Raw genomic sequence first — 24,954 nt, forward strand, 5'->3', positions numbered from 1 at the left:
AGAAAACAAAGACTTTATGAATTGGACATTGAGGGTGCTGGTGAATATCCCTTTTCAAAACATCAAATAAAGAAAACATGTCCCACAATACAAATATATCTGTTACAAAAATCAGCAACTCTTTCTGCAGACAACAATGCAAAACGACTTCACGCAGTCACTTTTTAGTAAAAAACTCAGTATGAACACATTTAATGAAACTATCTTGAGTACCATATTTTGATTTAAACAGTCCAGCAAAGTACTGTTGTTGAAAACATCTTCGAAAAGTACATGACATTATTGCACACAAAGTGTATTACAATATTTCAAGAATTCAACATGCTTGGAATTGATGTTAACTTCTTATGTTACTTCTGCAGCTTGCTTCAGATTTTCTATTTGTGTGTTGAGTTCCTGTGGATGTATGTCAAGGAAGAATTTTTAACCTTGTTTCTTACTTTGCTCCAGAAAGCTTAAACTCATTTTCAATTTAAATTGTTAAAAGAAATGAAAAAAAAATCAGAGTTTATGAACTTGTTCCAGACAGATTTTGATCCTACCCAAAAATAAATGGTCTACAATAATTGAGTGTAGATTATTGGTTTCAAAAGGTCTAAAATGGGCTCTTGTTTAGTTTTGTCGTACAGGTTGCAAACCAAGGCTACTCCTGAAGAATTACTTTGAATCATTGCAGTTATTGTATTCATCACATTCCCACACTTAAATTTGGAATAGGATGGTGCACAGCTGGTGTAGATAAACAGGTACAAGTAAGTTACATAAAATATCTAAATTTTACACTATTTATTACTGTAATGAACATATTTTGGATGTTCTGTTGTGATGTATTAGGTCAAAGTTATCAATAGGCCCCCCATCTCCTATACACTTTCATATTCACTCTCTTATTCAAAGGATATCTGCAGCGTCATAGTCTTCTTTCTCAACTGCTTCTTGCAGTAATTCCTCAAGTCTCAATATTTCGTTAGCTGTCTCCATGCTAAGCTCATCTTCATTATCTCTAGTTTTCACATCAATGTCATCATCACCTTCATCATCATTATCACAACTGTGAATTTTCTCAAGATTTTGAAAATAGTCTGTGACATCACTAGGTTCTTCATATTCATGCTTTAAACATATATCTTTGATAACAAAATAACAGGCATTCATCTGAGCCTCTAGAATGCATCTGTGTGGTGTAATCAAGTCCTGGTTCTGTAGTTTAGTTTTTACATTTTCTGCCACCTTCACGACATTTTCTTTAACTTGCAAATCTATATGGAGAGTGGGAAGAATATATTATGATGTTTACATTCAACTGTTTTAGTAATGAAAATACTGATTCACAGAGAGTCACAAATTTCTTGGAAGCTAATCCCAAAGTTTCGCTGACATCTCATCAGCATCGTCAGGGGTGTAATAGGATTTGCTCTAAGAAATATTTTGAATCTGTGAATAGAAATTTTCATTACTAAGTATGAAACCACAGTCCGTGAACATTCATTCTTGTACAACAACTGTTTTGCTTAAGGTGGCAAGTAATTCAAATTAGGTACTGGTAAGTCAGACATTTAAAGGGGCACAAGCTGAGTTTATACATTGTGGGGTGTAAAATTTACTGCATATTTACAGGCATCACAGTATTTGCAGTATCCCATTAACGGAAGCATACACCACTCGCAATTAATTGAACTCAAACCTTGTATTAAGATATAACTTATAAACAATTTGATGACATAATATCTTTATGTCAAGGAAACCCCTACAATGTTATCAACTGTTACAACACTGCCAGAAGACAACTGTTATATCATAGAAACCATTCATCATTATACTAAAATAGTTAAATTGGGGATTTATCCTAGTATTTTCACTTGTAAAATATTTATGACTCAGCTTATGCCACTTCTAATTACACATACAGATGTCCGAGTGTCAGTCAGTGAGGCGTACCTGGGCTATTTACACTCATGTTTGTTTGCAATGTTTCCTGTCACACTTACGACTGAATTCATTCATGAAAGTACAGCCACAGAACAGGGAAGCATATATGGAAATACCCTGAATATGCTACACTAGCCCTCACATATTATATATGTTCTGTTTATATATAACACTACTAAAACAAGCACCATATCTATACCATATTCTTCTAGCATCTACTGTACACTTACCAAACTCCAATTCTTGTTTCTCTAACTCTGCTTCGTCACTTTTATAATCTTCCTGTAGTTTTTCTAATGTTTTGTTGTTGTCTGTCAACTCTTCAATCATAGATTCTAGTAGTTTCTGACAACCTTGACCTTCAGATGTACACTCTTTGACTTCATTGGCAAGGCGCTTGGCTTCCACAAAATTACGACCTGTTTAAATACATTAAAAGTGTAGTATACTCAATTAATTTAGTACTCAATACAACTTTTGACAAACTGTGTTCATTTTAATTTTAGGCGAGATTTTTTTTAAAGGTGATTAAAATTGCAATTGTTCCTATTCACCAATTGGTGCTACTCTAGGCTAGTATTCATGCATGGACTAGCCTGGCACAGCCTAGGCACACTAAATGTCTAAGTTGTCTCATGGGGTAAAAGCTCCAGCTGTAAATATGCACATGTGTATATTGGTTGGGTGTTACTAGAATATGCCATTTCAGCATCAAATTAATAAATTAAATTGATCTTATAATCTATACTGAAATGTTGACAAAGGTCAACAAGCATACATCATGTGCAGGGTAGACTGTATTCTATGGTCTACTTTATAAACACACAATCTCACATTTCCAAAAGAAAACCATTAAAATGAGTTTCCTTAAAAGTGGACACAGAATATTAATTTCATGGTATTTACCTCAGCGTTAACACCAAATACCCTGACATACATCAAAGTATTAATCTATACACTTAGAAAGCAATGATTTTTTTTTATGGGTTACAAGAGATGAAGTTACCTGCAACAGCTAGTTTCTTGGCTTCATTCAAGTTTTGAATCTGTTCCTCTATGTCATTGATTTTGACTCTCATAGTTGTAACTGAAGTCTGTAGTTTAAGAACAGTTGCCATCTTATCCTTCATCTTGACCTTTTTGACATCAACTTTCTCCTTCATGCTGACAATTCAAACGTAAAAATAATAGCAAATTTATAATTTATGAATATTATGATCATTTACAAATTTGTATTGTTGTTTTCTCTAGATTAAGATTGGAGAGGGGTGGGGATGAGTTGGGTACTTTCCATGTTTGACAGTTGGCAAACCTGCTGTCCTTTAGGGTATAATTTTTCAGCCTTTTGATCATAAATGGTGTATATTTCAGCTTTCACAGAAAGTGTCTAAGATGGGATTCACTATACCGTATTCTCAATATTTTTGTTCTAAAATAGGGGGTTATCTTGAATCCTTGTTAAGAAAACACTTCTTTGACATGACAAGACAATTGTACCATGTGGCTAGTGTGCAATCTACTACTAAAGTTTGGAGTTTGCCTTACTACATCATAAAATTGTATTATCAAGGGTACATTGTGTACTATTCTTCTAGATCGTCGTTTCACATTGCACATACATAGCTACATGTCTGAAGTTTGACTTTCCTCACTAAACTTTGGAAAACTATTATAAAGTATTCAAAAACATTATTTCAGTTGTCATAGGAAGTTAGTATATCTATTTGTTGACCAACTTGTTATACTTTCAAAATAGCCTCCATCATATACCTTATCATTACCTCAGTCAACCCAGCTGTATAATTGAGGACCTGGTGGGATAGCGATTGCAATGTGAATGCTTTAATCCTCTGTGCTTAGAGATGCTGCAATGGATTGTATGCTCCCCAGGGAGTTGAGGAAGTACGTCCATACCAGGCGTACTAATTGTAAAGTGATTTGAGCACAGTGTGGGAAAGTGCTATATAAGACACCAACATTATTTTATTTATCATTATTAAAATTTGCATCATATACCTCTGTAAACTTTCATTCTTATCTCTATGTAGACTGGGCCAGTCATCTTCTATAAGTACTTTTGCTAATTTTTCCTGAATATCGATCAGTTCTGCCATTGCCTGGCTTTCATGCGCAAGCTTTCTTTCTGTTTCTTCAAAACTATGCGAACATCTGTAAAAAAAAAAATTAGATAAATGATAGTAAATATATTGCATAAAAACACAACTAAAGTCAATATTATCTAAAATCTAGAATCTATTTGCATCAGAGATACCATTGTGTCACATACACATTTTGAAAAAACACCACCACCCACCTCCCAATGCTGGGAGTATTTCATAACTTAAGGAACTGACATTAATACATTCCAGTTTTCCCCAATAATATCCACAATCATACACTCTGGAAATAACACTGATAAAGAAATTTGAATGTTCAGAAACATGGCTAATCTTGGGTCTTGTGAAAGTACATTGTATGTTACAAGCTTAATCATGCCTGCTCCAATCGACTGACTAGTACATGTTGATTGTCATTTCTGGGAGAAAACATTATTTACCACCAGTGATTTTGAATGGTTCAAAAGTGTATGGGGAGAAAGCTGTCACTAGACTGTCATACACATAATGCTGAAACTTACCTAGTTTCATTTATTTCAAATTCTCTTTTCTTTTCCATAAGTTCTTTCTCTGTGACATGAACTTTTTCAACTTCATTATTAATCTCAATCTGCTGCTGTTCAATATTATTCCTCTCCTCTTCCAGTTTCTCTCTCTCCTCCCTGAATTCACCTTTGACCCCATCAATCTTGCTATCCTCCAGTTCAATACATGAAGCGATCTCCTTCTCCTTCTCTCTCATGGCAATCAGCTTACGTTCAAGGTTAGCAATTTCAGTCTGAATAAGTTAAAGATGAAAAAATATGTGAGTAATATAATAATACTACTGGTGAATTAATTTAGAGATTATTGTAAGATTTTAAATATGAAATAGATGCTTATTTCCAAGCAGAAAGGCTCTCCCCTTCAGGAAATAAAGGCATTTTCATAAACTTTGGGTTCTGGAGAGTCATTTTATGATTTTACATCACCTACATTACACATGAATCAGGGAATCACTAATAAGAACTTCTGCCTAATTTAGTGATTTTTGGCTGCGTGTCATATTGCCTAATGGGAGTCAACAGATATGCAATAGGTGAAAAATGAATAATATTCATGACTCCTAAATTTTTATTACGTACCTTCAGAGAAAAAACCATGAATATTCAGTATTTAGTCATTTGTCTTTGAGTGATAAGACATACATCTATACATATACTTTTCTTGGCTTTCTGTATGTAATCCTATTGATCAGTATGATGGCACATAATAAAAAACAAGAATGCCAACAAAAAATATCGTGTCACCGCATCACTTTCACAGTTTCGCTAGGACGAGAAACAAAACAATTTGTTTTCTTGGCCTTCTGTAGAAAAAGTATAAAATTCTGAAAGTAAGCTACAAGACTGTAACAACAATTTACACCATGTGAGTTGGGCCTTGATATGAGTTACTTACCTGTACATCTGTCATTTCTTGTAAGAGTACTTGTTTCTTTTCCACAAAAGTTGAGATTTTGTCAGAGATCTTGGCTTCCAGGTTATTTTGACTCTTTTCCAAATGTTCTCTATCTATTGATAAATGACTTTACAAAAAAAGATGGGGAGAAAAAAGGCAAACAATGTCAATATAATAACAACCTCATGTCATACATACCTTGAACTTTATCTGATATGTTTACATTTTGTACAATACAACTTTCAAACTGAACAATTAACTGATAAAGCAGCTTAGAAAATTTCAAAAACTAAACAACAAATTCAATATTACAAATATTAACTGCTGTCCAAAGATTTTGAAAGGGCATGCAAAGTGCATCTTCATCACTCTTGATACATTTCTATGATGATCTAAATTTTAATCTTTTAAAAACTACAACTTACCTGACAGCTTTCTCAAGTTGATTAGTTTCTTTCTCTATCTCCTGTTTCTCCTTCTCAAAGGAATCAACAAATCTCTTCCTGTCTTGTTCCAGAATAACTTCCCTTTCCTTTTTTTGAGCAGTTATTTTGTCATGTATGCCCCTTCTATGGGTGAGTTCTTTCTCATACAGTGATGTTAACTTCTCAAGATAGTTTCTTACATCTTCTAAGGACAGTACTGACACAAATGATGAGGTATTAAGTTCATCTTCAATCAGTTGCATCTTCTTATCAACGTCTTCCGCTGCAATGATGTTGCAAAAGACAAAGTTTAAAACTTTTCAAAACTCTCTTTCATCTCATACCTACAAAATCACCATGAAAGGAACTGTGGTACATACAAGTATATGCCAGTTTCAATCCCAGGTTCTCGCATTATTGTTATCTTATCAATGGAGCATGAGGATCACATAGAGTTATTCTTTTGTTCTGGATCAACTTTTTCTAGAGCTCTGCCAGACAACTGTTTTTCACACCTAAATTTTAATCCTTTTTCTAAGTGGGTCTTAAAGATAGCTTTAAATTAAAATTGTTTACATTGTCTGTAAAATTGTTGAGAAAACACCCCTAACACATGTTTATTATGACCTCACGTGTCAGGAAAATGTATTCTTAACATTGAATTTTTGAGCATTGGTCTAAACAGTGGCAAAAATAAGAGATAATATAGCATTCATTTTTGTTTTCCATGAACCGTGTCAGCACTCCAACTGTCAAAAATATCCTTATAAAACAGGGATTGCTTTAAGAAGTATGTAGGCTTATGTCACTAAGTATTCATAGAGTTTTACCTCTGTATAATGTGTGGCCCAGCCCCTTGTTTAACCTTTAATGTTCCTGCCCTCAACGGTGTAAAAATATTTTAATATCCCTTTTGTTTATTTTACCTTTTTCCAAAATCTTCATCGATAAAGACATGTGACTGTTCATTTTGAAAATCTTTTGAGTATTCCTTCTCTCAATGGCACAAACCCACTAAAACATCAATTTTGTTTAATCTTACCTTTTTCAAAATCTTCATCAACTAAAGCCTGTGATTGTTCATTTTGAAGAGCTTTCAGTTTCTGGAATGTTTGAATTTTCTTTAAATTTTGCTTTTGATGATTTTGAATACTGTTCTCTTGTTGAGCTTCCATGTTGGCAATTTCTTCCCTGTGATATAATGAACGGAACAGTCAAGTAAATTATTATTGTTATGATGTGTTGTGACTACCGTAATAATCCCATCAATTTGGCCAGATTTTAGGAAGTGACTACTATTCACATCATTTCATGATCTGCAAAAATTTACAATTATTACTCACAAAACTAATTCAAAACACTTTTGAAGTACATGTCACTGAACACAATGGGAAGTGCATAATGCATAAAATTTGATGTGTTAACAACGTTTCTCTGGTTTTTAATAAAATATAGTGTTACCTAATACTTTGAATGTTGGCTTCTGCTGTTTGCAACAAAAGTTCTTCCTCTTCCTTATTTGTTAACTGCAGTACATAACATGGTTTGTTAATTTCTGCTGAGGTAGTTAAATCCGTCACTGATTCATCATCCTCAATGACCTCAATGTCACAGTCAAGATCATCATTATTGAGATTGTCGTCACTAACTTTACACAATGATTGTTGCTGTATAAAACTAAAGCCACTGGTGATTGTTTTCAAAGTACTGTCTGCTGCTTCATCATCATCATCATCATCATCATCATCATCATCATCATCATCACAGTTTGAACTTTCTGATTGAACAACTGTTATCATCTCATCACTTTGTGTAGTTGTGTCAGTTTCTTGTAACATTAGTGCTTCCTGAGTAGTACCAGCACCACCATCATCATCATCATCATAATCACTATCATTACAGGAGACTTTTTCCTGTTCTTGTGCCGGTTGAAAACCTAAATCCAAGCCAACAAGATCTGAACTGTATTTGGTATGGACATGTTGCAGTTGTTTTCCGAGCTGATCGAGACTCTCAATGAAGTCTGACTCCATGGTGCTCAAACCCTCTCTATCTGATGTGTCCCCAACACTTGGAGTTTCTGTGTGTTTATCTGTTTGGGATCTTCTTGTTACATCAGAAGATTGCAGTGTTTCCACTTCTTCAACATTCCTCTTGATTTCAGCTGAACACTCTTCATAGTAGAGAAAGGGAAAGAGAAAATCAATGATGCCTATATTACACACATTGCACCCATTATTGACAATTTTTTGTATCACTTGTATTACTGTGATATGTACTTATAAGGAAAGGCTTGATTTTGACGTTTGACACTGAAGGGTAATATACTAATGACAACAGCAGAAAGGCCACATTTGAAAATTTTGGGATATACATGCATGATCAATCAAGTTCAATTCAATTTCTTGAGCTACCAGTCAATACAAATGCCTGATATTTCATGGCTGCCATTCTGTTCTTGTGTCAAGTTTGAATGCTATTGACACTATTATAATATATGTCAGAGCATGGACGTATAATACATGCATGGTCAGAGATATGGCTAGAAGTGTAAGTACAGATGGAACCCATTCCCATGGCTTCTCTCGAAGTTTCTTAAAAGCTTGTTCTTACTAAATTAAAATGGTACTGTACAGTAAAAACAATACTATTAGAACACTCTATATACCTGGCTCATTTTGTGAAAGAAAATATAAATGTGTTGTTAAAATATCAAAGTAGTGTTGGCCAATGATACTAGAAGGTGTAAAACTGTAACCCCACACTCAATCTGATTAAAATCTGATATTTGGAATCAGCCTTCAGCATTAAATTCTGAACGACAACAGTAAAAAGCAAACGACAATATACAAAAGAAATAAAGGTATATATTATAAATGAAATCTACCCTACTCCTACATCAAATTTTAATTAGATTGCACAAACACCTTCCACCAAACTAGCTTAATAAAATGATATCAAAGTTCCATGCACATTTTAATTGAATAATTTGTAGGCACAGCAGGGGAGTCTTTATATCATTTTCAATATGACTGACAGTCTTTACATCATGTTCAATATGATTGAAATATGTAAGAAAATTAATATGTAGACCCAATCAAATAAACCCTATGGGCTTCACAAATGACATATTATACAAATTAATTAAAAAAATTGTGAAGGAAAGCACATTATAACAACCAAAGAAAATTGATTTTTTTGCAATTTTTTGTTTTTGCTAGAATGATCATACCAGGTAATGTAATAGTAAAGTGGGAACCAGCATGAATGTTGCTGTTGTAAACTTGACCATGTATATATAACTGTAATTTTCTACACAGATATAATTATAATCATAAAACTAATTTTATAAAAAAAAAACTCACAAAAACAGCCCTCCCTTAGCATAACATTTATAATGAAATGTATTTCATTCAAGGGTTTCATTAAATTATATAAATCATTATCCAGGGTAATTGAATATTTAAAAATTTTAATTTACATGAAAAAAAAATGATCACAATAGTAACAAGTAACAGATGATTAATGTCACCAAATAAAACCATCTGTTTATGATATAATGATTCATGAATAAATTATGGGATTAATATGTTGTTTAGTAAGTGCATAGATTCAGGCTCTGTATTATACCTGTGACAGAGTCTTTTCCTTCATGGTTTTGTTTCATTTTTGGACATCTGATTCTACAATTGATACTTGATTTACAGTTTAAAAGGTCAGTTTACACTTTATTCCTTAAATATGCCTGCTCATTGAGATGTAACACTTGTGAAAATTTGAGCAGCTGCTTTTTTAAACTTATATCACACAGTGTATTCTCAGTATTTTGCTGATGATAGTGCCACCTAGTTTGACTCATTTGGAAATATGATTGTATATCCATTGTATTTATATGATTAGTGTTGACTTTCACTAGCATTCTCCCCAAACTGGGACTACCTGTGGTCAGACTTGGTAGAAGGGTGCTTCTAATGTGACAAATTAAACCAAATTACCATATCATGACTGCTTTACTTGCCAATTAGTCTTGGTTACCAAGAGTCACTCTCATCATCAGGGTTCTCATGTAATGGCTACTGCCCACAAGAGAATCTGGGGAATTCACCTTGGAAATTGTAAACAAAATGTGTGTGACTGCCACTATTGGTGAGGAGGAACAAATCATTTGAAAATTGACTGCAAGAATACGATGCCAAGTGTAATTTTTGGTGTTTCCAACTCTTGTGCCAGTCTAGAGCAACAGGTACATGTTAATTTCAAATAATACATTTTACTAACTTAATCTGTGGCGTTATTCACATGATTTGTGTGTCCTGAACGATAGTGGAAATCACATACATTTAAATATTTTACCAGACTCTCTGGAGGCGGTAGCCATAAATGGAAAGCTCTCAAGGACACCAGTCTGGGTAACCAAGACTACTTGCTAATAGGTGTTACAGGTTGCACAAAGGATAAAATATGTAAACTGAACTACATTATAGCCCCCTTTTCCCCATCCTTGTTTATGTATATATGTGTCTATCTATGGATTAAATAAGAGGTCAATGGTCAAAGGTCAAAATGTCACACCATATATATATATATACATATATAGAAATATGACAAATTAAATGCTATTTGCAGAATCCCAACTGCTTTTGATCATAACTTGTGTCCAATGCACTGTCTGTAACTGGATAATTTTGAGACTTTTCTTGTTTTAAATTAAAAGTGTACTTATTTTTAATCCCATTCACTGTCCAGAGCAAGTCTAACATTGGCAAAGTAATTGAACATGGCAGTAGGACTCACTTATGGAATTGATATATTTATATATAATCCCACGAAATTAATATCAGTTTTATGTCATGATGTTCCAAGTATGATGCAAGGTGTTTACTTGTAATCCATGGAATCATCATAGTACTAGGAGCATTATGATATAAAACTAAACATTGATTTCATGGGATTATATATATATATATATATTCATCATATAATTTTGACTGTCCATGTAATTTTTTCTGCAATTTGAATCAACATTTTTTGAATTTTGTAACGTTTCATCACACTATATTCTCTCATCGCGTATCAATAATGACACCCGACGGCTATGCAAATTACACAATCATGTGACTTTCTTTCATCACCTGTTGTGAGGTCAAGCTTACAATCGCTAATTCAGATTCCAGTTGGATGGAAGTAAGCTACTGACTGCTACACAGACAAATCGTCATCAGTCAATCGACATTTTGACACTAGAATATACACATTAAAATACCCAGCTGTATATTAAATTCATACCATCCAAGGATGTATGTCATGTCATGTGTGCATTTACCAGTTTTGAAAGTGCATAGTTAAGAAAATGTGATCGCAGCATAGAATGGCAGGACAAGTCTTTCTGAACAGTTAAAAAAAGTTCAGTAGAAGAGGAGTGATTCAGATTTTTGAGCTGTCCTGTTTGACGTCACACTGGTGAATATTTGCATCTATTATGCGATAAACTTGCTAAGATAATGTAATACAATGAAATCTATACTATAGTAGTATAATTTTGATATTAAATATAACAATATTATTTCAATGTTATGTAACATAATACAATGGACTGAAAAGTCAATTAACATATTTAGATAACATCAAATCACTTTAGAGAATACACAATGAAATCCTACAGCTCAGGTTGAACCCCACTCTGATTAAAACCTGATGTGTTGAAAGTGGCTAGATGTCTTTATTTACCTCTAATTTCATTGTGTTGTGACATTTGTTTTGTTCTGGGTAATTGCCACCTTCCCACAAACAAGCGTCACAACACAATGGAACTAGAGGTACATAAAGACATCTAGCTGCTTTCAACACATCAGATTTTAATCAGATTGGTCTAACCCATAGGCTATCTTTAAATATAATACTACAAGTACTTTTTATACACAGTAATGATTACCTACCCTCATCCCAACTAAAAAAAATAAAATATTTAACAAAATCAAAAAATTATTAACTCAGCATATGCCCTTTATTAATAATCAATATCTATTTCACATGCAACATTTTTTTTTATCATGGTAACATCCTCTCTCAAAATTAAAATTATTGCAGATTAATAACACATTGTATGAAGTGTGATTGTATACCATAAACCTTTAGATTATGGAGTTTCCTATAGGTCAAATAATAAATAAACTTTTCCATAACCCATAAATATTCACCAAATTTTGTGATGACTCAAATTACCAAAGTGGTCTAAGGTTATAGTACATGATACTGTGCTGTAAGTAGAGGGTAGTAGAAGATAAATTATTCTATATTTTTGAAAATTTAGAGCATTGGGGGGGGGGGGGGGAAATAACTATGATATAATATTTTTTTTAATACTTTATTTTGTCCACCTTTTGTTTGTGCCATTTTCTACATTCACCAATGTAATACACACGGCAATGATTTTCAACCCCAAATGCAATGGTTGTCCGAAGGTTGTACCTAAATAGTTTGATATCTGATTTACATAATATAAAGTGTGTATCACTGCTACTGCCAGTTTTTTGTCAACTGCATTGTAAGTTTTGTCTGTCCTGGAGATACCAACAATGTTGTACATTGTACTTGAAATCCCTACTATATTCATCATACTAATCATGTGAGACAATTGAATGACAACTTCATTATAAATTGTTATCGAGTTTCTGCTTGTAACTTACCTTCAGTACAATCTGCATAATCAGTGATGGGTTTTGTTTTGATGGGTTGTAACTCGTCCTGCTCCTTACAGGAAACGCTCGTCGAACCGTCTGATGATGGCTGTGAACGAGAAGTTCGTTCTACGTTTCTCTTACGATCCGAGTCTGTCGATCGAACATTCAGTTTCATACCACTGAACAAAGACATGTTTTAGCTCTCCCAAGTTATAATGGTTAATATACATACATATCACTGTTCTAGCTAAATCCACACACAAGTACAGCAATCGTACATTGTGACTGACGAGATATTTTCGGAGAACCTGAGTCACCTTTTACTGACCTTGTTTTGACCTTATTCCCAAGTAATGAAGTAAACGTATTCTATGTTATCAATGAATAATACTTTAACTTTATAAATGGCTATAAATATCCATTTATGATTTGATTATACTACAGTAAATCAGTAAATTTAGTGTGTAAGGATTTGATACTAATATCAAGTTTATTGACTCTTGATTTGCTTTGAACGAGCCTAAAAGGGCTTCCCTCGAAAGAGGGCGGTCTCCCGGATTCTACTTTTAGCTACTGATCATGGATCCGTGAACTATCTCGTCAAGTACACGTCACATAATGTTACTTCACATTAGTCAGAGGCGTTTGACCACGGCGTAAGTTATATTTTCGCCGTCAGTGTATGTGTTACAGAAAGAAAGGACTTATCCCGCTATCAGCTACAAACGATAATATTCTGGACGAATTTCCGCATTTGATTCCTTGTAAACTAGTAAACATGAGAAAGGTTGGACTAATTTGCATTCTTGTACTTGCCGTGTTGTTATTCAACGACCGCAGTGGTTGTGGTGGACACTCGCACAACGACCAAAACGAAGGTCCTAACGACCATGACGCGAACGAGCAAGGAACAGGAGACGCGGCTACACAAGGACGTGAAAAACTTCTTCGGGATGTCGAGAGTTTAAAGTTCATGATTAGCCCGGAAGACTTTTTGCAGCGATACGTATCAAAGAGGACGCCTGTGTTAATCAAAGGTGGGTTTAGTCTAAACATGGATGTATTAGTGAGATCCATGGTCTAAATTGGTTGATTTTGTCTTTCTTAACATTTTTGTTTCCACTTTTTCATTTTCTGTCTAGGTTTATAAAACAAATCAGAGATCGTCACATACTGCGGTGTTATGAATATATCATTATCTGTGGAATAAGGATTACATAACACCATTCTTTCATTGTGGACCAACTTTTATATATCTCTGTCCATACCTCCATGCTCAATCTGTCAGACAATTATCGTAACCTCTGGCTACACGAATGTATATATAATGAGGGGTTACATAATCGCAAACAACAACGGATTTTTCAATCTACTGTTTTTCAGGCTATATTTTAACGTAATGGGAACTGGGCCTGTAAGTTTTAAAATAATTCGAGACTGTGATTTAATAGCCTCTCGTGTGTTCACTGTGGCCAGATTACGCTTGGAGTAATTATAATTAGTCAGTATAATTACTCCAAGGATTACATCATCAACCATTTTTATACCAAGGACAATGGAAGTGGGATTTCTGGATCCATTGTCTACGTTTGAACAATCTTTTGCAAAATTGCTAGGCTAAAGACACGGAAAGCAGGTGATTATACAGGCAGAAATAACCCCATTTTGCAAGAATATATACACTGTTTATAGGAGGCATTTTTAGTTGTTTTATTTAAATCAATTATCAATATAAAAAGTCTTTTTATTTATCAATGATCATTTCTCTCAACAAAGTATAAAATCTTTCTTCTGACTTATATTCTCTGTAGGTGTTGTCAAACATTGGCCTGCATATACTCGGTGGACTGAAGAATATCTCTCCGATGTCTATGATGAAGAACCTGTGACCAATGATGAATATTATCAACATGAAAATGATAATGTTGCGACCATGACGATGAGAGATTTTTTTCAGAATAGTAAAGAGAATGGTATTAGAATATCCCAAAAAGCTCATCCATTATTAAATTGTAAGTACCAAAGTACAACTGTTCTCACTCAATCTTTACAATTCATAGAACTTGTTGGCAAATATTAGATCACATAGTCACATTGTCATTTGACTTAAACATGTGTCCAGATATGTCTAAGTAGATTATTGGTCAATATATTCGCTTAAGTACTTTCTGTTTTACAACTCTACAAGCAAATCACAAGGATTTTCATGCAGTGAATACTGAGTATCATAAGTCTGTACCAAAAATTATACTTTTTTTGTGTATAAAATTTTGCATTGTCATTCATTTGTAAGAAATTACTGTACTATAGTACACTTGACCCAGCACAAGTCTCACTCTTTGCCAGTGAAGCATATAATTATCCCAACATATAAAAGTTTATATCGAAATATCTCTGAACATCTATGAATTGGAAGATCATGGGATGAGTGGGAAAAAATGTATATTTGCACATATGTACCATATAATAGATCTTATTGTATTTCTTTTGTAGCTGACATTATCATGCCTACATGTCTGCGTTGTAATGGGAGGATGTTTCAGACACCGTTCAAGACAGATATTTTGTTGGGTAATGGAAGGGACAAGTCTGTCTTACATGTTGAGGATAAAGATTTCTTGTTATGTGCAATAAAAGGGAATCAGGCTGTGACACTGATCTCACCATTGCACTCAGAAGAGTTGTATGCAGATGAAGGAAATCCAATAGGGGTGTCCCCAATTGATGCAACTGCAGTGGATCTTGAAAAGTATCCCAGGTCAGAAAGTTATTTGTTTTCAGCATGTGTCTTGTAAAGCAATTTGTTATTCAACCCATAACATTAAGTAGTTTCTAGTTTTAGGAATATTTTAACAGCAAACATTCTAATCATATTTGTTTTGGGGTGATATTTAAATTGATTGAAAATTAGCTCACTTAGTCACTGTGATCCCACACAAAAAGAATAAAGAATCACGCAGTCTAGAAATGTGAATAATATTTCAATTTTTTTTCATCATCAGAGCCAGAAATATTGATGCACTAAATGTTATTGTTGAGGAAGGTGATATGCTTTACATACCGCATTTATGGTGGCATCAGTTCTCTTTGGAAGATGGTCAGCATCATTCTGTGAAAATATCATGGAGTTTGACGAAGGAATACATTAAACACAGGCAAGCAAAAGCTGAACAATTTGTAGAAAAAAGTAAGTATCACGCTTTGTATTAATAAAAATACTGCTCAGAGAAAAAAATTGATATGCAGTTTGAATTTTGAATATCAAAAAATTGACAAAAATATTGCCATGCCAATTATGAATGGATGGATGATGGCCGATACAACTCAAAAGAAAAAAGAAGAAAAAAGAGGGGAAACAGGTAAATTACTTTATGTGTGATTGTGAGGATTGTCAAGAAATCGTCGAATTACAATAAATACATGTGTAATTCGTCAAAGACAAACCTTTCCCCACCCTTGCACTTACCCTCGTACCCGGGCATGGGATTCCTGCTAAAGAAACTTCCTAGCAGACGATAAGCAAACAATGGTGTTTTAGAATGTGTATTTTGATTGGTCCATGGCCATCCTATGAACCAATGAGAGAGGGCGTTGTTTTCAAGTTTCGTGACGATCATGGCGTCTAGTCGAAAGCGATGCACTGCTATCGTCGAGCGTAACTCACCGTGTGTCACCAAACGACCTATTACTGGAGGGGGTAATGTTCAAGAATTTTTTCAAACATCGTGAACTCGCTTTCTACAACTTTTTATTTTACTTTTAAACGGATTTTGAATGGAATACAGTGCATTTGCACTGGCGGAAGTTAGTATTGTGTGTGGAGACTGTTGCTTCTTTGTGTGTGCATGTATAATGTATTGTCCATCGTGTACGCTGCAGTATACTAGTACAGTGCTATAGTCTGAGTACCAATAATAATATATCCGTTACTATTTCGGTTCAAAGGCAAAAGAACAACTCATACCTATGTATTCTGTATTTCGATTCAGAGTTGGGTTGCGATCCCAATACCATTGGAATTACAAACATGTAATGTAGTGACCCTGTGATTACAATATCAATAATCAAGCGATTTTTGTCAGTAACGTTGTGTACCTACGACTTGAATGGAGTACAGTTGATGTCCTTCAGCATCATATTATGCTACCAGTGCTAGCAGATAATTTGCAATTCAACGGGTTAAATACTCTGTAAATTACAGTGAAATTGTCAAATATGAAGTGGTGGTTTCGACGTTATGCATTTAATTCATCTGTGTTGTTTTTTCTCAAGTTGTTCAGAAACTGATTTGTTTAGAAAAACGTTGACGAATGTATACTATGATAACCTTGAATTAGTAATTGTCCCTGCCTTACTATAAAAACTGTGTTTTATTTGGCAATGCCATGTTAAATCTACGACAGGCAAGCTCCCAGAGCCACAAGGACATTATTACTCTTAACATAAACAAACTTTTCTGGGTGACTGGGTCCCCTATTAATAATGCTGCTATGCAGTTAAGATAAATTCTGCTTCACCTTTGTTTATATCTTATGTTTTAACCATGAATATTACTCTGTTTATATCCCATGTAGTTGTTACTCCCTCCCCTCCCAATATTGAAGTTTAGTCGCTGGTGTGTACGTGTTCTTATTTTTTTCTAACCCCAATTTACTATCAATATATATATATTTTTAAAAAGAAAATAGCTGCATTTTTTTGTGTACCAGGAAAATGAAAGAACATATGAACAATATTTTTCATTTGATTGTTTTCAGAAACAGAAGACATGCTGTCTTTCAGTAATGTCCTTGTACAATATGAGAAATGGATGCAGGCCCTTGGTAGCAATGCAGAGCGCCCCCAGTGTCAAGGACAAGACAGTCTTATGAGTGAATATTCCTTCGAGTCTTCAAGAGATGAAACACATGATGACAAAGATCTCACAGTGAGTATTTTTCAACCTGGCATGTCTATTGTATTGAGAACATAAAAATTAAAAAAAGTGAGGGTGCTGTATGTATTGTTTTATAGTTTCTGGTGGTATGAAATATTTTATACACATCAGTCACACAATCCATTTCATCAGAGTCCTGCTGTTGTAAATCACAAGTGGGATTGTTCTGTGCTTCCATGTTGAAACATATGAACTAGACTGTAAGATATGTCGCGATGTTCCGCCCTCATCGGCCTCCTCTAACAGGTTGGCTAATGTGTGTGGGCGCCCCGTCACAGCATACCTTACAGACTACATATGAACTTACTTTTTTTTTTGGTTATTTTTGTGACCATTAGGAAGATGAAGCTTGTTATTTCGATGGAGACAATCCTAAAAGTCCTTGCGAAAAAGACCTGGAATGTATGGAGGAAGACAATGAACTCAGGTGTACTAAATATGTTCTAGATTATTGCTACCATTGGGAAGATAGAGGATGTGTCACAGATTTACCTCAGTCTCTGAACAGACTTTCAAGTGTTCATTTTGATGAACTCCAAGATATTCAATCATCCTTTTTACCGTAAAAAGTATACCTAATGTAAATTACACTATTTTTTCACTTTAGAAAACATCACTACTCAGTCAGTATTTTTCTATACCTTGGAAGATAGCACACTTTTAAATATGACTTATTCTAGTTCCAGCATTATTTGGTTTTTGAGAGGGGAATGATGGAAGGTTTAATTTAGGGCATATTTTCTTTTCTTCAGATTTTATGATTCGTACCAAATGAAGTTCTATCATGTCTCTCAAGCATTCATATTGATAGCAATTCGTATGTGAATTTTTCAAATAAAAATCAAAACATTGTTCTTTTAAAGTTTTGGCACTTGGCTGAAAGGGCATGCTGAGCTGATTTGATTACCACCCTTTAACTAAACTTTGCAGCAAAGGATAGTAGAAAAATGATATCATTACATCTCCACATTTGAGGTGTCCAAGAAATGTAGTTTCCCAGCTGTACATGAAATGATTTTGTCTGTGTAACATTTACTTTGTAAAGAAATGTAAAGCAAGTGTTGTGAAAGTGAAAAAAAATGTATTGTTATAATATTGTTATCTTTATTTTGAAATAAAAGCACTTTTACTAACTCAGTTTTCATTGTAATGCTCAATTCCATTTTTTATGCACAGATATACCTACAATAGAATTATACTGTAGATGACGTGAGATAGGCCAGTAACAGGTCAGGATCTGTCGGATCATTTGTTAAATTGATAATCAAAGACGACAACAGATCATTCCTCAATGGTTTTGATTTTCTTTTTGCATGTCACACCCTGGTTTTCGTCATTGACAGACATTACAAATTTAGTATTACATGTACTGTGCAAAGTGTACAACTACAAAGTGGATATTACACTGGTGGTCAGAGTACTTGGGGTCATATTTTGTAGCAGACCTTACATTGCAGCTATAAAGGTGTAAAGTTTCCATTCTTTGTTATAAATAAGGGCCGGTGGTCTGCCATCTGTACTACCTTCCATCTCTACTGGTTTAGCAGGTTGTGTGTTACATTGAAGACTTTTTGCATGTTTGTCTCGACTCAGTAAAATGTTACAAGCCATTTCATTGTAGTATATACATTCTACTAGACTGTAACATGTTTTTCTATTCAAGCAGATTTGTTGCCAAATTTTATAGTTCATATATGGGTATTTTGATGATTTCATAAAGAGAAAAGATGATATTGACAAACAAATTACTGGGGAAAAATATAGAAGTATGCACACAGAAATGTATCATAGTCTAAATGTTTGATGTGTGTGTGTGTGTGTGTGTGTGTGTAATGGCCCGTATGGATGAGAGCACATTCACAACCATGTAGTTATTGTCTGCAACACATCCATTTAATATTACGTCCAAATATGGAACATGGCTATCAAAAAAAATCCTTCACCCCGATCACTTAGTCTTCAAATTATCCAGGTATATTTGTCTGGCCGTGCATATCGCCCTCACACGCAGGGTTAACCCTTTCACCACCAATGGCCTCATGGGATTGTGTGTTGTCCACCAGCCCCCTCACTAACATAATGTGAGAGTGAGTGTGGTGTAATCAAACTGATATAAAAATATTTAGAGTTGCTTATTTTTTAAAAATAAGGTATCATTTGAATGGAAAATAAATTTTCTACATCATAGTAGCAAATACATAAATTCAAATATCACACACATAACCGAAATATGGATTAATGTAATAAAATATTAATAAAACAAGCATAGGTTGTTTATTTATTGACATATCACAAATAAACAAAATATTTATATTACAAACAAAATTCAAATTACCAACATTTATGTTCCTACAAAACTTCTGTATACTGGTTAAATGGTCAAAATCGGCGAAAATTTGTCAGAAAATGTTATTTTTAGTCGTAATAAATTTGAACGAAAATAATTAACGGCTCACTAATCCGATTACGACGCAATAGTCAGCCCCACACCGGCAATCAAAGGGACAAAAATATCTGAAGTCGTCGCCCCAATACCTTCTGAAAAATCAGTTTGTGTAATTATATATCATTATTTGACAGAACAACAAAAAATTATCACCAAATTTATCCTCAAAATCAGTAAAAAATGCCCTCAAGTTGGTAGTTTACGAGTCCGAATCGGGACGCCAACGTGACGCTTTTCGCCGACATGTTTACCCACAAAAGCAAATCTGCAGTCGGGACTTTGAAGTTACGTTGCGATAATCTGATCCTTCCATATACTGCATCGAGTTCACGCAGCCATCTCCTTGTATAAAACATCGTATTCATAGTCAAAATTGAGTGGAAATTTCTACGAACAGCACCTTTATTTACATTGCAAACGATGTTAGGGGAGACAGATTTTGCCTCAGCGATGTTGAAATTTGAATTTTACATTGAAAAACTCGCGTAAAAAATCCGATCGGAAAATCGCCCATATCACGAGTAAGTTTCCCTCCACTGACCTCTACACACTGAGCTAATACAAATACAAGTCATTATTGAGCCGTAACAAAAAGTAATAAAACCAAAATAATCCACTATATAGCCCAAAATTACCCCCAGAATGTTAGCATGGGCGTCGGCACGGTCACAAGATTGCGTAAATTTGAACGACATTCAAAAATTCAACCGTAAACTGCCGTCGGCAGCTCAAACGGCCTTAGCGGGAATTTGATGCTTACATACAAGTACAATGTGTTCCCATAGCTAAACACTTGTATTCAACGATGTATTTCAAGTCAAATTCTGTCGAAATATCCAAAGATAGTGACATAATTTATATCGTAGGCCATGTTATGAGAGCCGTTAATTACTTCCGCCATGTTGAAATTCGATTTCGTGAGCGAAAAACGCACAAAAAATTACGATCGCTCGTCATTTGGATCGTACTCGAGATACCGTTCACTGTCATGCTTTCAAAATGGCTGTGTAGATAAACAAGGCTAATACGCATGTGTGGAACTAGTTATGGCAGCAATTTTTGCAGCAATAGCTGCCGTTAAACGGCATAACGGCGAGGTAGGTGAATGAACTTTGGCGTTCCCGCAATAGCGGGAATTGGTGGGCGCCCTAGAGCGTTCCCGCAATAGCGGGAATTGGTGGTGAAAGGGTTAAGTGGAGTGAAAACGAACGTTTCTATACGCCTGCCGATGAGGGAATGTCTTTACTTCCGGGTCAATTACCGTTATGACATTTTAGCGACGCGTAGCGTCTTCTTAGTTCCCATGGGAACTTGCTAGCTTGCCAAAATTTGGACAAAACTTATTATGCATGTTACATGTAATTTTGTGGAAATGCAGATACTGTTTATGATCATAACTTGAACGTTTGATACGTCCTGTTTCACAATACTGTGTCCAAAACATTCGGTCCAAAAGCAAAACAATTCAACTCGTACTCGTAGCCGTGGTTGACAGTGAAGCATTGCAATGGACATATATTTGGAAAGAGAAATTGAGCTCAATCAGCTGCATGAAGACATGTAAGTAACCATTTTCAAGTATATCTCCGTTTTACTTAGTATGTTGCAAACCAACTGACAAGCTGTAGACCCGCATTCATATAAGCTCAATATTTGGTCTGTGATGCTACAGACATCTAGTATATTAAACAACATCTTCAATTTAGATGTCAATTTCATGACAAATTACATTCATGCTTCCCTTCCTGTGAATATTTCTAAACAACAATCATGCATGCATGCATGCATGCATGCAGTCAGTTTATTTATACCATTGAATGAATATATCTACTTTCTTTGTGTCCACAGTTTAGCAAGGAGAGAAGTCCTCCTACGGCACTCAGAGTGGCATCTTGGAAACATGCAAAAGAGAAAGGCTAATAGTGCTGCAGTCTTAGCAGTGGCAAAGGAAAGAAACCAGAATTTACTGGAGGTATGTTTTCTTTCTAAATGTCATAGTATGCTTTATATGATATACAATAGGAATAATGTATGTAGCAATTAAAAACCAGATAAATAGCAACCTGGGTGCCACTGCAGGGAAAAAGAGGCTTTTTTGTAAACCTTTGATACTGGAGAGCCATTTCATTGTTTTACTTACATTACATGCATTTTTTTTCCTATAAAGTTGTACCATGGAGGTACTAGGAAGTGTTTCTACCTCCAATGGTTGTACACAGGGTTCTGAATTGATGCTTTAGTTTGACTGTCTGTTGTCCAGTGCCGCTCTTAAATTTAACTGATCTGCTCTAGGGAGTGAGTGGGAAACATCCTGAATCAGATTTCAGCAAAAAATGTTAAACATACCTGTTACACTGTTACACTGCAAACAGATTTTAGCATATAGTGCACAATCAGCTGCAGAGGGCAATGGGACAGTCTCCATTTAAATGAATCATCATTGAAATTGCATACAGCAACAATGTTATGATGAAAGCTCATTTGGTGAGCTACTACATTTTGTAGTTTTTTCTTGGTGCAAAATGAAGTTAAATTTATGAACATGCTATGATAGCAACCATATTCATTTATGTGATTAACATATTATTGGTCGGCCTCACATTGTGCACTGGATAGATATAAAAAGTGGTGCTATAACACAGTTGACATTTACTCTTTCTACAGGATATTAATAAAATTCAAGCTGACCTTAGAAGCAAGGGTGGTAAAGGATTTTCCCCAAAACTTCAAGCCTTTCAGGTGAGTTAATACGAGATCTCTGTTTAACTGACGTCTTAACCTGTTTACGGCATTCAATGACTGACTCTGATAGCACTCATCTTAGCCTGTTTATGACATTAAATGACTGACTGACTCTGATAGCACTCATCTTAGTCTGTTTATGGCATTGAATAACTGACTCTGATAGCACTCATCTTAGCCAGTTAATGACATTGAATAACTGACTCTGATAGTACTCATCTTAGCCTGTTAATGGCATTGAATAACTGACTCTGATAGCACTCATCTTAGCCTGTTTATGGCATTGAATGACTGACTGACTCTGATAGCACTCTCCTTAGCCTGTTAATGGCATTCAATGACTGACTCTGATAGCACTCATCTTAGCCTGTTAATGGCATTGAATAACTGACTCTGATAGCACTCATCTTAGCCTGTTTATGGCATTGAATGACTGACTGACTCTGATAGCACTCATCTTAGCCTGTTAATGACATTGAATAACTGACTCTGATAGCACTCATCTTAGCCTGTTTACGGCACTGAATAACTGACTCTGATAGCACTCTCCTTAGCCTGTTAATGGCATTGAATAACTGACTCTGATAGCACTCATCTTAGCCTGTTTATGGCACTGAATAACTGACTCTGATAGCACTCTCCTTAGCCTGTTAATGGCATTGAATGACTGACTCTGATAGCACTCATCTTAGCCTGTTTACGGCACTGAATAACTGACTCTGATAGCACTCTCCTTAGCCTGTTAATGGCATTGAATGACTGACTCCAATAGCACTCATCTTAGCCTGTTTATGGCATTGAATGACTGACTCTGATAGCACTCATCTTAGCCTGTTTACAGCACTGAATGACTGACTCCAATAGCACTCATCTTATTCAGCTTGTCTTGCTAACTGTAGAAAGTTGATAATTACGGTTTGATATTCAACGCATTTAGCCACACACCCAAAAAGCCAGTAGCAGAATACCTCCACAGCTGATTAGCTCTAGTGGTGAGTGATTACTTAATTTTGAAAATCAATCAGTCTGATGTATGTGATCACTCTCCACTAGACCTAATAAGCTGTGGAGGTACTGTGCTGATGTCTTCGGGGGTGGGGGGTGGGGGGGGGGGGGTCTAACTGCATTGATTTTCAAACTGTAATTATCAACTTGCTACTAGCAGGACAAGCTGAATAAGACAAGTGTTATAGGCATCAATCATTCAGCACTGTAAACCAGCTACTGTCATCTAAGCTCTTAATGATCCTCTAAGTTATACTCACTGTAGGTTTTATAAAATCACCCTACCATAATCTGATTACTTTTACTGAACAACCGTTTTGTGTATATTCAATGAAATTAACATGTAATTTTTATATAATGACTTACTTTTTTACTTGATCTGTAGGAGAGTTATTGGTCAATGATGGAAAAAGAACTTCCTGGCTGGAAGGGTGAACTGAGAGCTGCTAAGAAATCCCCACGGTCACCAAGACCTCCACACCCCCATAGTAAATGAACACCTGTATAGTTATCTGCGGTATCCTAATGGCGGTCAACATGAAAGGGTGAAATAGTTCAACCTCAATGTTTGAATACCAAGGTTTTGGATTACTACTACTAGTACTACTACTACTATCGTATCAGTAGTATTAAAGGAATAAGGGAAGCAGACAAGGTGCCCAAGATTAGATTGATAGGCGTGGTATAAGAATTACCATACTAGTGGTAATAATCAAAACATGTATTTTATCATTCTATATATTATGACTATCAAAGATTATCAATTATTGTAGTTTTATTTATAAAAATAATAATAATAATGATAATAAATCTAATTTATTTCAGCTTTTTAAGAATTATCGTAAATGAAAACATTTCTGTATAAAAAGATTTAAAATAAATATGTGTATGTTGATTAACTAACTCTATGGTTGTGTATAGTTTATCGCCACCAGAAATAAAATGTTTGTATATAAAAAGGGAATGTGTAGTACCATAGCACTGATTTTGCAATATGTCATGTGTATATGTTGGAAAGATAAAAGATTGCATAGTTTGGACTCTGGGGGAGCTGTTCCGAAAGCAGATTTTTTAGGTATGAAACTTGAGTGTCGGCCAGAAACATCCAGTTCTATTGCACACACATTGAAATGTTGAAGCGTTATCCCTTTCCAACGTTTAGTGTCAAATATCGATGCCATTCTCTCTTACTTTTTTTTCCCGCTTTCGATATTTGTAGTGTTAGAATTTTACA

At 34.9% G+C, this 24,954-nt stretch overlaps 3 protein-coding genes across 3 annotated transcripts; 2 read left to right on the forward strand and 1 right to left on the reverse strand.

The window, feature by feature from the left end:
* Nucleotides 1-891: 891 nt before the first annotated feature.
* Nucleotides 892-12,884, reverse strand: LOC144444682 (uncharacterized). The gene is made up of 10 exons (XM_078134195.1): nt 12,598-12,884; nt 7,373-8,084; nt 6,954-7,102; nt 5,912-6,194; nt 5,487-5,613; nt 4,568-4,824; nt 3,946-4,098; nt 2,936-3,093; nt 2,160-2,348; nt 892-1,259 (listed from the first exon to the last, which is right to left on the reverse strand). Exons 1-10 carry the CDS (start codon nt 12,782-12,784, stop codon nt 892-894), a joined length of 2,583 nt encoding a protein of 860 aa, XP_077990321.1. The 5' UTR covers nt 12,785-12,884.
* Nucleotides 12,885-13,150: 266 nt separating this feature from the next.
* Nucleotides 13,151-18,591, forward strand: LOC144453435 (uncharacterized). Its single transcript, XM_078144728.1, has 6 exons — nt 13,151-13,628; nt 14,403-14,603; nt 15,085-15,349; nt 15,594-15,778; nt 17,349-17,518; nt 17,866-18,591. The coding sequence occupies exons 1-6, from the start codon at nt 13,274-13,276 to the stop codon at nt 18,091-18,093; spliced, it is 1,404 nt and encodes a 467-aa protein (XP_078000854.1). The 5' UTR covers nt 13,151-13,273; the 3' UTR covers nt 18,094-18,591.
* A 2,654-nt stretch (nt 18,592-21,245) lies between these two features.
* LOC144453732 (centrosomal protein 15-like) lies at nt 21,246-24,538 on the forward strand. Its single transcript, XM_078145073.1, has 4 exons — nt 21,246-21,533; nt 21,822-21,945; nt 22,638-22,712; nt 24,106-24,538. Exons 1-4 carry the CDS (start codon nt 21,481-21,483, stop codon nt 24,214-24,216), a joined length of 363 nt encoding a protein of 120 aa, XP_078001199.1. The 5' UTR covers nt 21,246-21,480; the 3' UTR covers nt 24,217-24,538.
* The last annotated feature ends 416 nt before the right edge of the window (nt 24,539-24,954 follow it).

This window comes from Glandiceps talaboti, chromosome 2, assembly GCF_964340395.1.
Source record: "Glandiceps talaboti chromosome 2, keGlaTala1.1, whole genome shotgun sequence".
Classification (NCBI taxonomy): domain Eukaryota; kingdom Metazoa; phylum Hemichordata; class Enteropneusta; family Spengelidae; genus Glandiceps; species Glandiceps talaboti.